Source organism: Phacochoerus africanus, chromosome 14, assembly GCF_016906955.1.
Source record: "Phacochoerus africanus isolate WHEZ1 chromosome 14, ROS_Pafr_v1, whole genome shotgun sequence".
Lineage (NCBI taxonomy): Eukaryota > Metazoa > Chordata > Mammalia > Artiodactyla > Suidae > Phacochoerus > Phacochoerus africanus.
In genome coordinates, this window is record NC_062557.1 from 48,930,153 (window position 1) to 48,945,900 (window position 15,748).

General features: G+C 39.3%; 1 protein-coding gene across 1 annotated transcript in view; it reads right to left on the minus strand.

Annotated features, from left to right (window-relative positions):
• Nucleotides 1-2,552: 2,552 nt before the first annotated feature.
• The window catches only part of SPATA22 (spermatogenesis associated 22), a 30,461-nt gene continuing 17,265 nt past the window's right edge, over nucleotides 2,553-15,748 (minus strand). Inside the window, exons 7-9 of the mRNA XM_047757650.1 lie at nucleotides 9,206-9,335; nucleotides 6,458-6,555; nucleotides 2,553-2,883 (exon numbers count right to left, since the gene is read on the minus strand). Coding sequence (XP_047613606.1) covers nucleotides 2,692-2,883; nucleotides 6,458-6,555; nucleotides 9,206-9,335 — 420 coding nt within the window. The 3' untranslated portion in view covers nucleotides 2,553-2,691. The remainder of the gene's footprint in view (nucleotides 2,884-6,457; nucleotides 6,556-9,205; nucleotides 9,336-15,748) is intronic.

A 15,748-nucleotide genomic window follows, 5' to 3' on the forward strand; every position in this document is an offset into this window, starting at 1 on the left:
GTGTCCAACTCAATAAGCCACCCCAGAATTGGCTCTCCCTTCTTCCCTATTTATACCTGTCTATCTGTCTCTTCTCCCCATGAGATAACATCCCCAAGCAAATACTTGCAAACAAGACTCTGGCTCAGTCTCTGCCCTTTGGGCAACCCAGAGTATGGCAGAAAATAAGATTTCTAAACCAGCAGAGACCAAGACTGTACGGGCAGGAAGCAAAAATTCTATGAGTACATGATTTAATATCATAATGAGAGAAGTCAGTCCTGCTACCACCCTTTGATTCCCAAACTCATGGATCAGGGCCATGGGAAAAACAGCACCATATAAAGGTTTCTGGTCAAAGTATACACCATATTCTATAAGAGAACAGACCATCTTTCTAGATATGATCTCCCAACTTAATCTCTGGTACAAAGCAGTAACTATAAAGCTAGAAAAGAACTTGCCATGATCCCCTGCATTCTCCTTTCATGTACCTTCCAAGGGACTCCTCCACCTTGACTGTTTTTAAAGCTGAAGACTATCACTCCCCTCCCCCCCAGCACTTGCTCGCTTCACGGAATGATGAGCAATAGAGATCTAAAGGAAGGGGACGAGGAGAGGATGTAGAGAGGAAAGGCCAGAGTGCAGATAATGTTTCAGAAAGACAGGTCTCAGGAAATTAAGAGAGAATTAAATGCAAATGCATATATTATTAGGGAAATAAACCCTTGTGCCTTGCAACCCACACAAACATAACTTCCAAATGGATGAAAAAGTTAAATACATTTTTAAAAGACCACAAAAGAATAAGAAAAATACATTAAAAACCTTAGTACAAAATTCAACTCTATTTTTTCCTGAAGCCTCCAAGTGGTTCTAACACCATTTATTGAATAGTCTCTCCTCCCCACTGACTCCAGATCCTTTCTTTATCATTAAGTTTCCTATGTACTTGAGTGTATTTTTATATTTCAAATTCCGTTCTATTGTTTTTTACATATATAATGATTTTTTTTTTCCATTATAGCTGGTTTACAGTGTTCTGTCAGTTTTCTACTATACAGCATGGTGACCCAGTATTGTTTTCTCTACTCATAAACCAGTACCATATTTTGCATGAATAAATGTGCCTTCATAATACGTATTAGTTTTCAAACATCTGCCATTTCTTCGACACTCTTTCCTTCAAATGGTGGCACCTAACTTCCCTCCTCCTAAGTAAGATCCATACTTAATGACTCACTTAACAACAAACAGAATATAGTAAAAGCGATGCTATGGGACTTTCAAGGCTAGATCATATAAAGGATAGCCCCACCTAGCTAACTCACTATTGGATTACCTGCTTTAGGGGACGCTAGCTACCAGGTCATGAGAACACTCAAGCAGTCCTTTGGAAAGACACTGAAGCCTCCTTCCAACAGCAAGCACCCACTTGGCAATCATGGGCAATCATTAGGTGAGTCCTCCTAAGAGACCCCAAGCTAGAGCCACGCAGCCAAACCACTGCTGAAATCCTGCTGAAACTGTGAGAGAAAATAAATGCTATTTTTTAAAACCACTAATTTGTTGGGTAATTGGTTGTGCAACAATAGATAACTAACATAATATGTTTAAGTCTTTATAATATTTGATAAAACTATTCTTTATTGTTTTTTAAGAGTTCTCCTGACTATTCTCATTTATTTTTTAAATAAACTTAAGTATCCATTTGACTAGTGTGTTATGTATGGTTCTGTACACATACAGAAAGAAAAACTACAGAAGTTATAAATAAATTTTAGCAAAATCAATATCTTTGTCTTCTTATCCTAGAAAATGATTTATTTTTCCACTTGTCCACGTCTTCTTTCGTGCCCTTCACTTGCATGTATTTTAAAGTTTTGTTCATGCACTTTCCACATTTATCATTTAGTATTGGTCTTAGATTTTTTTGTTCAAATGGTATCTTTATCCATTCTGCACTCTAATGGTTTAGGTCATATAAATAACATCTACCTATTATGTCTGCATACTGAGTTTTCCATTCTAGTGCCTTACCAAATTATCTCATTTTGCAGTAGTTTCTCAGTTGACTCTCTTAGGTTTTCCATATATAAAATTATATCATCTGCCAATAGCAATAATTATTATACCCTAAATACTTCTTTTTTGTCTAATGTATTCTATGGGTTCTAGAATACAAATCCCATAAATTCAGATTTTTTGTTTCTCTGTTAGCTGCTTTGTTTACAAGCCCTTGAAATAGTGCTTGGCACAGAGTATATGCCCTCTAACTATTTGAATTAAATGAACGGCATAAACTAGCAACTGCAGTATGATGCTTAGTAACAGTACTGACAGTAAGCACCCTGGTCGTGCTCCTGACTTTAGTGAGAATGTCTCCATATTTCCCCATTAAGCTTGATGTTGCCTCTTTTTAGGCTGACTCAAGTGTACTATCATCCCATGTCAAATAAGTAGCTACCTATTTTTATTATACTGAATATTTTTATTTGAAATGCTTTTTAATTTTAGCAAATGTACCATTTTTATAAAATAGTAAAATTATTTTTCAAAAATTCTTTCCACACTTAAAATGATTTAAATATTTTAATTTAACAAGTGAAATACAGAAAAACAGTAGCCATAGAACCATGTAGACAGTAGTTTAAACAATAACAGATAAATGCTGCTTTCAATTTATACTATTTAAACTGCCTTCGTCACTACTTAAATTTCATTCATTACATTAGTATAATATCTCATTTCAGTATCTACAATTTTAACAAATGCTTGGAAAGTTTTTTGTTCAGAAACAGATGCTGGTCTGACAGAAACACATTTGAAAATATTCATTTTCTGGTCATAGTTTCCAACACACCTATGAACTCGGCCTCTAATCAGTCTTGGAAGTTCACGATCCTGTTTTTAAACAATAAAGTTATTTATTACTTCATTCAAATTTCAATTTTTAAAGCTAAAAATATGATCAACTAAATATGAATCATCCAAAATGCTGTAATTCCCTTACCGCATTTAGGGCCCCACTGCTGACATGGCTATGCTAGCTAGCTAGGCATAAACGGGCACCCTTTCACAGAAGACAGACTTTCCCCAGGTAGGGCTTCTTACAGGTTAGTGATCTGCTGCTTCTTAAAAGACCGAATAATTCCCAGTATAATAATAGCACATAAATATTTACTTCTATTAGACTACCAGAGTTCTACCTTCAGTAGATAGCAGATTAGATAGTTCAGACTAACCTTCCCACTAAAAACAATTAGAATAGCTGAATAGAATATTTATTTTAAAATATCTTCATAGACACCAAGAGATAGCAAAAGCAGTGAGGAACTACAGAGATACCATCTGAGAGAGGACAGGAGTTCAGAATGGCAGCTACTTGGGGATGCTTTCCCCCTTAGGTATTTGCCAATTATACTCAAGGCAGTTTGAGAGTCTAAGAAACTGAGGAGAGCTTCTGACAGGCTCCATAGGGCTAGGAAGAAAAAAGTGGAGCCCGTGGTCTCCCTAGTAACCACACCACCCCCATCCCAGGCTTAGGGTTGGGAGATTCAAAAAGGCTATCCTTAGAAAACTATACACAGAACTACCATTTGACCCCACAATCCCACTCTTGGGCAGATATCCAGACAAAATTTTCCTTGAAAAAGACACAAGCACCTGCATGTTCACTGCAGCTCTAGTCACAGTAGCCAAGACATGGAAACAACCCAAATGTCCATAAACAGATGACTGGATTAGGAAGGTGTGACACACACACACACACACACACGGGAATACTACTCAGCCGTAAAAAAGAACAAAATAATGCCATTTGAGCAACATGGATGGAACTAGAGACTCTCATACCGAGTGAAGTCAGTCAGAAAGAGAAACACAGATACCATATGATATCACTTATATCTGGAATCTAATATACGGCACAAACGAACCTTTCCACAGAAAAGAAAATCATGGACTTGGAGACTAGATATGTGGTTGCCAAGGGGGAGGGGGAAAAAGTGGGATGGATGGGGTGCTTGGGGTTAACAGATCCAGACTATTGCCTTTGGAATGGATTAGCAATGAGATCCTGCTGTATAGCACTGGGAACTATGTCTGGTCACTTATGATGGAGAATGTGAGAAAAAAGAATGTATACATGTATGTGTAACTGGGTCACCATGCTGTACAGTAGGAAATTGACAGAACACTGTAAACCAGCTATAATGGAAAAGAATAAAAATCATAGTATTTAAAAAAAAAAAAAAAAGGCTATGCCGAAATAGGACTTGCAGAAAAAGACCAGCCAGCTCCAAATATTCTCAGTCATGAATGAAATGAAAGTATTCTGGAATTGCTTTCACTAAACAGCCATAAAAAGCACTAACTATAAGGGAAATACAGATAACTGCTAAAGGACTATATCAAAGTGAAGATTTTCTGTTCCTCAAAAGCCACTATTAAGACTGAAAAAGCAAACCATGGAGTATGAGAAGATTTTTGCAATACGTGTAACAGAAAAATTGTATGCAGAATAGTTTTTCAAAAACTTCTATAAATCAATAAGGAAAAGACAAATAATTCAATAGTAAAAGAATTGCAAGAGGCCTGAACAGACTTTTCAAAAGAATATTTATAAATGGCCAGTAAACATCAAAAGTGCCGAAACACATCAGCCACTAGAGTGGCTAAAATAAAAAAGACTAACAAGTACTAAATGTTAATAAGAAACTACAACTCTCCTGCACTGATTGTGAGTACATAAATTGTTACAACCCTTCAGAAAATTATTCGGCAATAACTACCATATTAGAACATACACATGCACTACAATCCAGCAATTTTACTTCTAGGCATATACGCAACATAAAGGCATACATGTGCACAGCAAGAGACATATATAAGAATGTTCACAGAACATTATTCATAACAACAAAAAACCAGAAAATAAACAAGATGCCCAAGAGTAGAATAAAAAACCAAACTGTAATACATTCATACAACAGAATGTTGTACACAGAAATATAAATAAATGAACTATAGCTACACGCAACAACATAGATGTTGTTACAAACACTGTGTTGAGCGAAAGAAAGACACCATATGATAAAAGAAGATATATACTCACGATACCATAAGTTCAAAACCAGGCAGAATTAATTATGATATTAATAAAGTCACAACAGTGGTTAATTTCAGGCAGAAAACAGGAGGTAGTGAATGGGAAGAGGCACAAGAATGCACTGAGTGATAGCAATGTTCTATTTCTTAACCTTGGTGATGCTCCCTGTGTGATACCTTCATAGGATTGTATAGATATGATTTGTGCACTTTTCTGTGTATGTTATACTTCAATTAAAAAGTTTTTTAAATTTATCAGAGTAGAAAGAAATAATAAGCATATATATAGAAACTAATGACAATTACTATTTATTGATCATTTGCTATGTGTCAGATGCTATGCATTCATGTTTTATCATCCAATCTCCAAAAGAAACTTTCACAGTAGGAATTAGTCTCCCCATTCCACAGATTAAAAGAACTGGTGCTCAGGAAGTTTAAGCAGCTCATTCGAGGTCATAAAGCTAGTAAATGGCAGAGTATAAACTAGAATCCAAGTGTGACTTCAGAATTAAGCCCAATTTCAGAATTAATCCCAAACTATTACAAAGTATATGTCTTATAAGTTTCCAGCCTTCTTTGCCACCTCTAGCATCTTCCCGACACCCCAGCCCACTCTCAGCCTTCCCCCAAGTTCAGAACCTCTACCTTCACTGCCATCACTTACTAACTCTACAACTGTGGTGTTTACAAACTACTTCCAGCTTCTTGAACAATCTAGGCTGTATCTATTCTGAGCTTACATCTTTGCATATGCTGCTCCCTCACCTTAGAATGAATTCTTCCCACCTCTCCTTACCCCAACACTTTGGCTTAATTTATTAGATCTTAAATATCTAAAATAAGATAGGTTACCACATACTTCAAAAATCTTCCCCTGATCTGACCCACCTCCGTATCTACTTCTAGAGCACCCTGCACAAACCTCTATCATACCATTTAATGCACCACAGTGTAACATCTACACTATTTGTTTTTCTACCTGAAAGTATACACTCTTTGAGAGAAAGAGCCATTTACCACTTAGATTCCACTTTGTATCCCCCGGCATCTAGCATAGCACCTGGAACACAGTAGGCCATCATAGTAGGCCATTAGTTGAACAAATAAACAATTTCAATATCAGAACTAAAACCAAACAAAATGTTGAAAGTTCTACTAGGTTGTTAACAGAACAACCTAGTAGGCCATCATAGTAGGCCATTAGTTGAACAAATAAACAATTTCAATATCAGAACTAAAACCAAACAAAATGTTGAAAGTTCTACTAGGTTGTTAACAGAACTTCTAACACAATGGAATTACAGCCTAAATTTGTATGTTTTTGTCAGCACAGGCCTTGCAAAGACTATTTTTTAAAAATACTCACTATTTCGTAGAATACACAAGGCAGAGTACTTTTCCCATCTCTCATAAGAAAATTCTTTGAGCAATGTGGGCCAGGTGTAACAGCTGAATCGAGAACAGCTAAGCAGTATTGAAACAGAAGGAGAAAAAAAAATCAGTGCTGGTAAAATGCAAATAAAATTTAACAAAGGGAATTTGATATTTAAATAACTATTTCAAAACCAACCTCTAATAGTTGTATTTCTACAATAATAAGAAAACATCTTTAGAGGGAAAGGTATTTCCGAAAGCATTTTATTCTAAAGAAAACAAAATTTCTGGTCCTTTCCAACTTAGGAACAGGTTATATGACCTGTTTACACAATCGATAATAGTTGGCCATCTGAAGCCTTTTTTTTTTTTTTTTGGTCTTTTTGCCATTTCTTGGGCCACTCTCATGGCATATGGAATTCCCAGGCTAGGGGTCAAATCGGAACTGTAGCCATTGGCCTACGCCAGAGCCACAGCAACGCGGGATCCAAGCCGAGTCTGCAACCCACACCACAGCTCACGGCAATGCCGGAGCGTTAACCCACTGAGCAAGGCCAGGGATCAAACCCGCAACATCATGGTTCTTAGTCGAATTCATTAACCACTGCGCCACGATAGGAATGCCAAGCCTTTTTCTTAGAATGTGTCTGATGGAGTCGTTAAATCCTCAGACCAGTCTACTACATTATTATATACAAAATACACGTGTAACAAATAAACATCATGACTTAATGAAACAAAACACTGAATTAGAATCAAAGTCATGAAATTAAGTCTCAGTTCTTCAACTTACTAAACTGAACAAACTGTTTAACTTCTTTCAAATATATATTTCCTGTATAAAATTCAAATAATTCATGTTTATCTTAAGAAATTAGATAAGAGAGCTCTATTCACTCCTTTAATAGCCACCTTTAAGTACTAACAGTAGGCATTTGCTATTTTGAGGTCAGCCTCCATTTCCCCTAGTCTCTCCTATGCCATTCTCAGCCATATGGTTTGGGTGGGATTTGCCCCCACCCTCAAAGCCAGGAGTGACCTGAAACTGATGTAAGTCAATCAGCATATCCCCTTCCCCAGCTACAGAGCTCAGTGTTGCAGTGATGCGCTTTGCTACCCTGTCAGAAATGATGACATGCAAGGGGCCATTTGCTAGTTTCTGGGGAGGAGAAACTAGAAGAAACTATTCAAAGAATATGACAGTGTTGTATAAGGAAGAATGTATGGTATAGAGAATTGTGATAATCATCTTAATACCACATGGGAAGAATCAGAAGCTGCTGGAGAGACTACAATTGGAGCATCAGGATGAAGCCAAAAACGTAATGCTGGATGAAAATGCAGACAATAGGAGTTCCCGTCATGGTGCAGTGGAAACAAATCCAACTGGGAACCGTGAGGTTGCAGGTTTGATCCCTAGCCTCACTCAGTGGGTTAAGGATCCAGCATTGCTGTGAGCTGTGGTGTAGGTCGCAGACGCGGCTCGGATCCCGCGTTGCTATGGCTGTGGCGTAGGCCAGCAGCTACAGCTCCAATTGGACCCCTAGCCTGGGAACCTCCATATGCCATAGGTGTGGCCCTAAAAAGACAAAGCTAAAAAAAAAAGAAAAGAAAATGCAGACTCTATATTTTAAAACACATAAAACAATAAATAAATACATAGAAAGAAATTTATGAAATCAGATGTATAGAGTAAAATTATTAAAAGCATGGAAAGGAAAGATACCATGACTATCTTCAGAGAAGAAAAATGGATAGGCATTTTCAAAGATATTTATAACACAGGTATGTGGATATTTATTATATTCTCTATTTTTTCTGTATGTTTAGAATATTTCATATTTTTTTTGTCTTTGTCTTTTCTAGGGCCGCTCCTGTGGCATATGGAGGTTCCCAGGCAAGGGATCCAATCGGAGCTATAGCTACCAGCCTACAACAGAGCCACAGCAATGCGGGATCTGAGCCACATCTGCAACCTACACCACAACTCACGGCAATGTCGGATCCTTAACCCACCGAGCAAGGCCGGGGATCAAACCTACAATCTCATGGTTCCTAGTTGGATTCACTGACCACTGAGCGACGACGGGAACTCCAAATATTTCATAATTTAAATTAAACATTTTTAACTATGGAGAAGAAATATGTTTTGAATTTCTACCTCTTGTCTGTCTCTTCATTCTAAGTAAAATTAAACTCCAGAAACATTCGACAAAACTCTCCACCCTTTTAAATATTAATTCAGAAAACAGATTAATTGTAGGGTGTCTACTTACATCACTGAAGGACTCTTCACAAATGTTCTTTGAGAATATCTAATTTCTAATTTAACCTATAGACAAAATTACTACTAGACTTAATACAATAAAGAACACTCTACTGAGAATAAGGAGACTTGGATCCTAGATCCAGTTCTGTTGCTAACCAGTTCTTTAATTTTTAGTCAAGTCTATTTTAATTATTTGCCCCGTTTCTCACCTACCTCAAAGGTTGGGTTGGATTACTTGTAAGACTCTTTCCAGTTTTAACATTATGAATCAGAATACTACTACCATGAATAATCTAATACATCTTAAGTCACACAAATCAATGACAGACACAGGAACTAAAGAAAATTGTAATAAACCACAAACTCTTTTTGTAAAATTTTATTTTTCTTTAAGATCCTCTAGGTATTCCTATTAACATTCAAAACTATGGCCCAAATAGTTTTCCTGAAGAATTTTTGTAGTATACCTACCTAATATTTCAAAAAGAAGTACAGTTTTCTGTGCATGTTCACGCCAATACTTCATGCTTTCAATAACTGCAGATATAATTCTTAAAGAATTATCCTTTTCCTTAGGCTTTAACTGGTATGATGGGGCTTCCTTTTGAAAAAAATAAAAACATGCATTAGGAAAAAAACCTGTAATTTTTTTCATCATACACATTGACTTTCTATAAAGATTTTAGGTTATTATAATAGGCAAATGTATAAAATATGTTACAAGACTATTAAAACATGTAAAAAGAACTGAAGGAGTTCCCATCGTGGCACAGAGGTTAACGAATCTGACTAGGAACCGTGAGGTTGCAGGTTCGATCCCTGCCCTTGCTCAGTGGGTTAACGATCCGGCGTTGCCGTGAGCTGTGGTGTAGGTCGCAGACACGGCTCGGATCCTGCGTTGCTGTGGCTCTGGCATAGGCCGGCAGCTACAGCTCCGATTAGACCCCTAGCCCGGGAACCTCCATGTGCCACAGAAGCGGCCCAAGAAATGGCAAAAAGACAAAAAAAAAAACTGAAAATTTTAGTACAGTTACTCCCCCAAATAAAAAGCATCATCAGTACTTTACGAAGGAGAATAAACTAGGATGCACTTGGAGACAATTAAGAAATAATTACTTTTCTATTTATCTCTATTTTATACGGACATTCATTTACTCATTCGTTTGTCGATTCTTTGAATATTTTGTAAGCCTTGTATGCCAATCCTTTGTGACAAACACAAGTGAATAAAACACAATTTCTTTCCCTAATGTGCTCACACTCTGGAGGAAAGGAAAGCTGGACACATTCATTCATTCACTCCAAAAATATTTATTAGCACATACTATGTGCCAAACATAGCTAATGAGGAAACAGTACTGAATAAAACAGAAAAGCTATCTACTTTCATAGATTTTACATTCTAATGGGAGATTCAGAAAATAAATAAATATACAATAGAATGTCAGGAATTAATAAATCCTATGCATTTAAAAAAAAAGGTGAAAGGATAAAAAGAGACAGGGTTTGGAGTTCCCGTCGTGGCGCAGTGGTTAACGAATCCGACTAGGAACCACAAGGTTGCGGGTTCGGTCCCTGGCCTTGCTCAGTGGGTTAACGATCCGGCGTTGCCATGAGCTGTGGTGTAGGTTGCAGACGCGGCTCGGATCCTGTGTTGCTGTGGCTCTGGCGTAGGCCGGTGGCTACAGCTCTGATTCAACCCCTAGCCTGGGAACCTCCATATGCTGCGGGAGCGGCCCAAGAAATAGCAACAACAAAAAAAAAGAGAGACAGGGTTTATTACTTTAAATAGGTTATTAAGTGAGGCCAGAGGGAACAGTGAGTGTGAAAACCTTGAGAAGAGAATGTGTTTGGCATTTTCGGAGATCAACTAAGGGGGCGGAATGGACAAGACGGCGGAGTAGGAAGGCTCTGAGCTTGCCTACTCCAATGGATACTCTTAAACTACAATATTTACAGAGAAACTATTGGTGAGAAAAACTGGAAGACTAGCAGAAAAGAAATCATACAAGATATAAAGAAAGAACCAGGGGCAGAGCAAGATGGCGGAGGAGTAAGAGGTTGGGCTCCCCCCTCCCATGAACACATCCAAAAAACACATCTACATGTAAAATGACTTTCACAGAACATCAACTGAATGCTGGCAAAAGAACTGAAACCTCCAAAAAGGGCAAAAAACTCTTGACATAACTGGGTAGAACGACAGAAAAAGAGAGAGAAATGCAATCAGGATGGGACTAGCATTCCCAAGAGGCAGCTGTGGTGGAGAAAAGGAACCCACCTCCTGGGAAGCCACCCAACTGACGGAAAGATCAGCTGAGCCGGAGGGACCTCAAAGTGGCTGAGAAAAGCACAGCAGCGGGACTGAGACCAGCAAAGCAGAGCGAGAGCCGCACAGATCATCTGAACCACCGGCCTGGACACCACAGCCTGAGCTGCTCGGGCGGGGGCTGGGCGCAGAGACTCAGGCTCCGGAGGTCAGTCCCGGGGAGAGGACTGGGGCCGGCAGAGGGAACCTGGGAGAATGTCTGGACCCCCGGAAGAGGCAAGGCACCATTGTTGGGAAGAGGGAGAGGAGGAGGGGCGGATGCCAGAGGAAACGCCCTGTGCCAGAGTGTGCACATGCCCGCGGGCTCTCAGAGGGCAGGGCAGCTCTGGCGCAGGCTATGGGTGGCAAGAAGCCTCTTGATCGTTTATGGGAGGCTGGATGTTTCTTCTGCAGGCTACTGCTGGCCAGGCACCTCTTGAGTGGGCCAAGTCCATCAGGAGGCTAAGTGCCACGTGGTGCCTCTTGCACAATCTACAGGTGGCAGGGACATACCACAGCAGTCCTCTCGGAGGCCAGAGGAAAGCGTGGCTTGCCACCACTGGGGGCCTGTGAGTGGGCTCCACCTGCGACCCCAGTCACCTCAGAGGTTGGCAAAAAAGAAAAACAGAGGGCACTACAACCAAGCACCATATGCTGTTGCTCTCACTCCCCGGGAACACACCCGCCCTGCTGCTGCCACTGCCAAACGCTCCAGGCAGTACCCACACGCCTGATCTCTGTCACTTCCCAGGATCCTGCAACTAGGAGCAGCCTGTACGGCACCTCCTATGTGGGCTAAGTGAGACCGGTTGCTTCATGCACCTTCTACAGGTGGGGGGGGGGGGGCAAACCACCACAGTTATCACTGACTCCAGAGACGGTCCTGGCCCGCTCCCACTAGGGGTCGCTGAGTAGGCATCACCTGCGGTTCTAATCACTTCAGAGGAGGGCACTGCAATCAAACACAAGCTGCTGTTGCTCCCACTCCCCTGGGAACTCACGCAAAATAAAATACTCTTGCTACTGCCAAATGCTCTGGTCACCTTGTAGATTTGCCTAGAGCTCATCACCACTTCCCAGGGCCCTACAACTAGGAGTGGCCTCTGCCACCTTCCTGCAGGTCCTTGCTGCTGGTGAGAGCCCAACGACCAGGCACTGACTGCTGGCCCTACCCACTGCCTCCTTCTCCCTGAAAACACACTGAACATCCTGGGGATAACAGCCTGCTCACACCAAAGAAAGAGACAGCAAATGTTCACACTCCCACACCAAAAATAAATAGTAACCCCCCCCCAAAAAAAAAAATACAAAGGGGTATTCTTGCATAGAAGTAGCCTTACAAGACCACAGTTTGGCTTCTCCAAACTCACATAAAAAGAAAAACACAAGCAAGATGAAGAAGCTCAGAAACCATTCCCAGTTAAAGCAACAGGAGACTTCACCTAAAGCAGTCAACCATGAAACAGACCTCTGCAGTCTGACAGACCTTCAGTTCAAAAGGGTGATAGTGAAAAGGCTGAAAGAATTGAGAGGATATGAACAGTAATGCAGGAACTAGAAAATATGAGGAGGAGCCCAGAAAAACTAGAAAATTCATTTGCAGAGATACAAACTGAGCTAAAGGCAATAAGGACCAGAATGAATAATGCAGAGGAACGAATTAGTGACATGGAAAACAGAATAATGGAAATCACCCAACCAGGACAGCAGACAGAAAACCAAATGAATAAACATGAAAGCAATATGAGACCTATGGGATCATATAAAGCAGGCCAAACTACGCATAACAGGAATTCCAGAAGGAGAAGCAAAAGAAAAGGGGATGGAAAATATATTTGAAGAAACTTTGGCTGAAAACGTTCCAAATCTAAAGGATACTGATATCAAGATACAGGAAGCAGAGCAGGCCCCAAACAAGTTGAACCCAAACAGGCCCACACCAAGACATAGTATAATAAACATGACAAAAGGTAAAGAAAAAGAGAGGATTCTAAAGGTAGCAAGAGAAAAGCAAAGTGTTAATTATAAGGGAACCCCCATAATGCTATCAGCTGATTTCTCTACAGAAACACTGCAGGCCAGAAGGGAGTGGCAAGACATATTTAAAGTGCTGAAAGGAAAAAAATCTGCCACCTAGAATGCTCTTTCAAACAAGAATATCATTTAAAATAGAAGGGGAAATAAAGAATTTTTCCAACAAACAAAAGCTAAGAGTACAGCAATACTAAACCCATTCTAAAAGATACATTGAAAGGGCTTCTCTAAATAAAAAAAGAGAGAGAGAGAGAGAAAAGAAGTAAGAAGAATTAGGATGGAGGAAACCAAAATTGAAAGCAGTCACTTAAATAAGCCAGCATACAGATATAAACATGACCATGTTAAAAAATAAAAGAGAGATGTCAAAATCATACAATATGGGGAAGGAAAGTAAGAAAATATAATTTTTTTTTTGTTTTAATGATGTGTTTGAGCCTATATGACTATCAGGCAAAAGCAAGCAGATATAGGAAGGGATTAACATACTTAAAAAGCAAGGCAACCACAAATCAAAACCAAACATTTCATTCACAAAAACTAAAAAGAAAAGTACTCGAGCATAAAATGGAAAACATTCAACCAAAAAAGGAAAAGAAGAGAAGAGAAACATAGAATCAACCGGAAAACAAGGTGTAAAATGGCAATAAATACCTATCTATTAATAATCACCTTAAATGTCAATGGACTGAATGCTCCAATCAAAAGACACAGAGTGGCTGATTGGATAAAAAAGCAAAAACCTTCAATCTGCTGCCTACAAGAAACTCACCATAGGGCAAAGGACACATATAGATTGAAAGTGAAAGGATGGGAAAAGATATTTCAATACCCATGGACAAGACAGGAAAGCAGGAGCTGCAATACTCATATCAGACCAAATACACTTTAAAACAAAGGCCATAAAGAAAGACAAAGAAGGAGTTCCTGTGGTGGTGCAGTGGAAACAAATCCGACTCGAAACCATGAGGCTGCGGATTCGATCCCTGGCCTCACTCAGTGGGTTAAGGATCTGGCATTGCCGTGAGCTGTGGTATAGGTTGCAGACGCGGCTCTGATCCCATGTTGCTGTGGCTGTGGTATAGTAGGCCGGCAGCTACAGCTCTGATTTGACCCCTAGCCTGGGAACGAACCTCCATATGCCGCTGGTGCAGTCCTAGAAAAAAAAAAAAAGAAAAGAAAAAGAAAGACAAAGGAGGACACTATTAAAAGATGGTTAAAGGATCCATTCCAGAAAAAGATATCACAATTGTCAATATACATGCCCGTAACATAAGAGCACCCAGATACCTCCAACAACTACTAACAGACATAAAAGGAGAAACTGATGGGAGTACAATCATAGCAGAAGACTTTAACACCCCACTCACATCAATGGACAGATCCTCTAGACAGAAAAGCAAATCAATAAGGCAACAGAGATCCTAAAGGACACAATAGAAAAGTTAGACTTAATTGACATTTTCAGGACACTATATCCAAAAAAATCAGAATACACATTCTTCTCAAATGCACATGGAATAGTCTCAAGAAATGATCACATACCGGGGCACAAAGCTAACCTCAACACATTTAAGAGTATAGAAATTATTTCAAGTATCTTCTCTGACCACAATGGCATGAAACTAGAAATCAACCACAGGAAACGAAATGAGAAAAAACTGACTACATAGAGACTAAACAACATACTACTAAAAAGTCAATGGGTCAATGAGGAAATCAAGAAGGAAATTAAAAAGTACACCGAGACAAATGATAATGAAGGCACGACCTCTCAAAATCTATGGGATGCCACAAAAGTAGTGCTCAGAGGGAAATTCATAGCCATACAGGCCTTCTTCAAAAAAGAAGAAAAATCTCAAGTTGACAACTTAACCCACCACCTAAATGAATGAGAAAAAGAAGAACAAACAAAACCTAAAGTCAGCAGAAGGAAGGAAATCAAAAAGATCAGAGAGGAAATCATTAAAATAGATTCAAAAAATAATAGACAAAATCAGTGAAACCAAGAGCTGTTTCTCTGAAAAGGTAAACAAAATTGACAAACCTCTGGCTAGACTCACCAAAAAGAGGAGAGAAAGAACCCAAATAAACAAAATAAAAAATGAAAAAGGAGCAGTCACAATGGATACTACAGAAATACAAAAAACCATGTGAGAATACCATGAACAACTGTGTACTAACAAATTTGACAATCTAGAAGAAATGGACAACTTTCTAGAGTCTTACAGCCTGCCAAAACTGAATCAAGAAGAAATAGACCAACTGAACAGACCAGTCACTAGAAACGAAATTGAATATGTCATAAAAACACTCCATACGAGTAAAACTCCAGGACCAGATGGCTTCACAGGAAAATTCTACCACACTTACAAAGAGGATCTGGTGCCCATCCTCCTTAACCTTTTTCATAAGGGTGAAGAAGAAGGAACACTCCCAAAGACATTCTACGAAGCCACCATCACCCTAATTCCAAAACCAGACAAAGATACCACCAAAAGAGAAAACTATCGGCCAATACCTTTGATGAATATAGACGCAAAACTTCTCAACAAAATCCTAGCCAACCAAATCCAACAGCATCTCAAAAAGATCAGACACCACCACCAGGTGGGGTTCATCCCAGGTTCACAAGGATGGTTCAACATACACAAATCAATCAACGTCATACA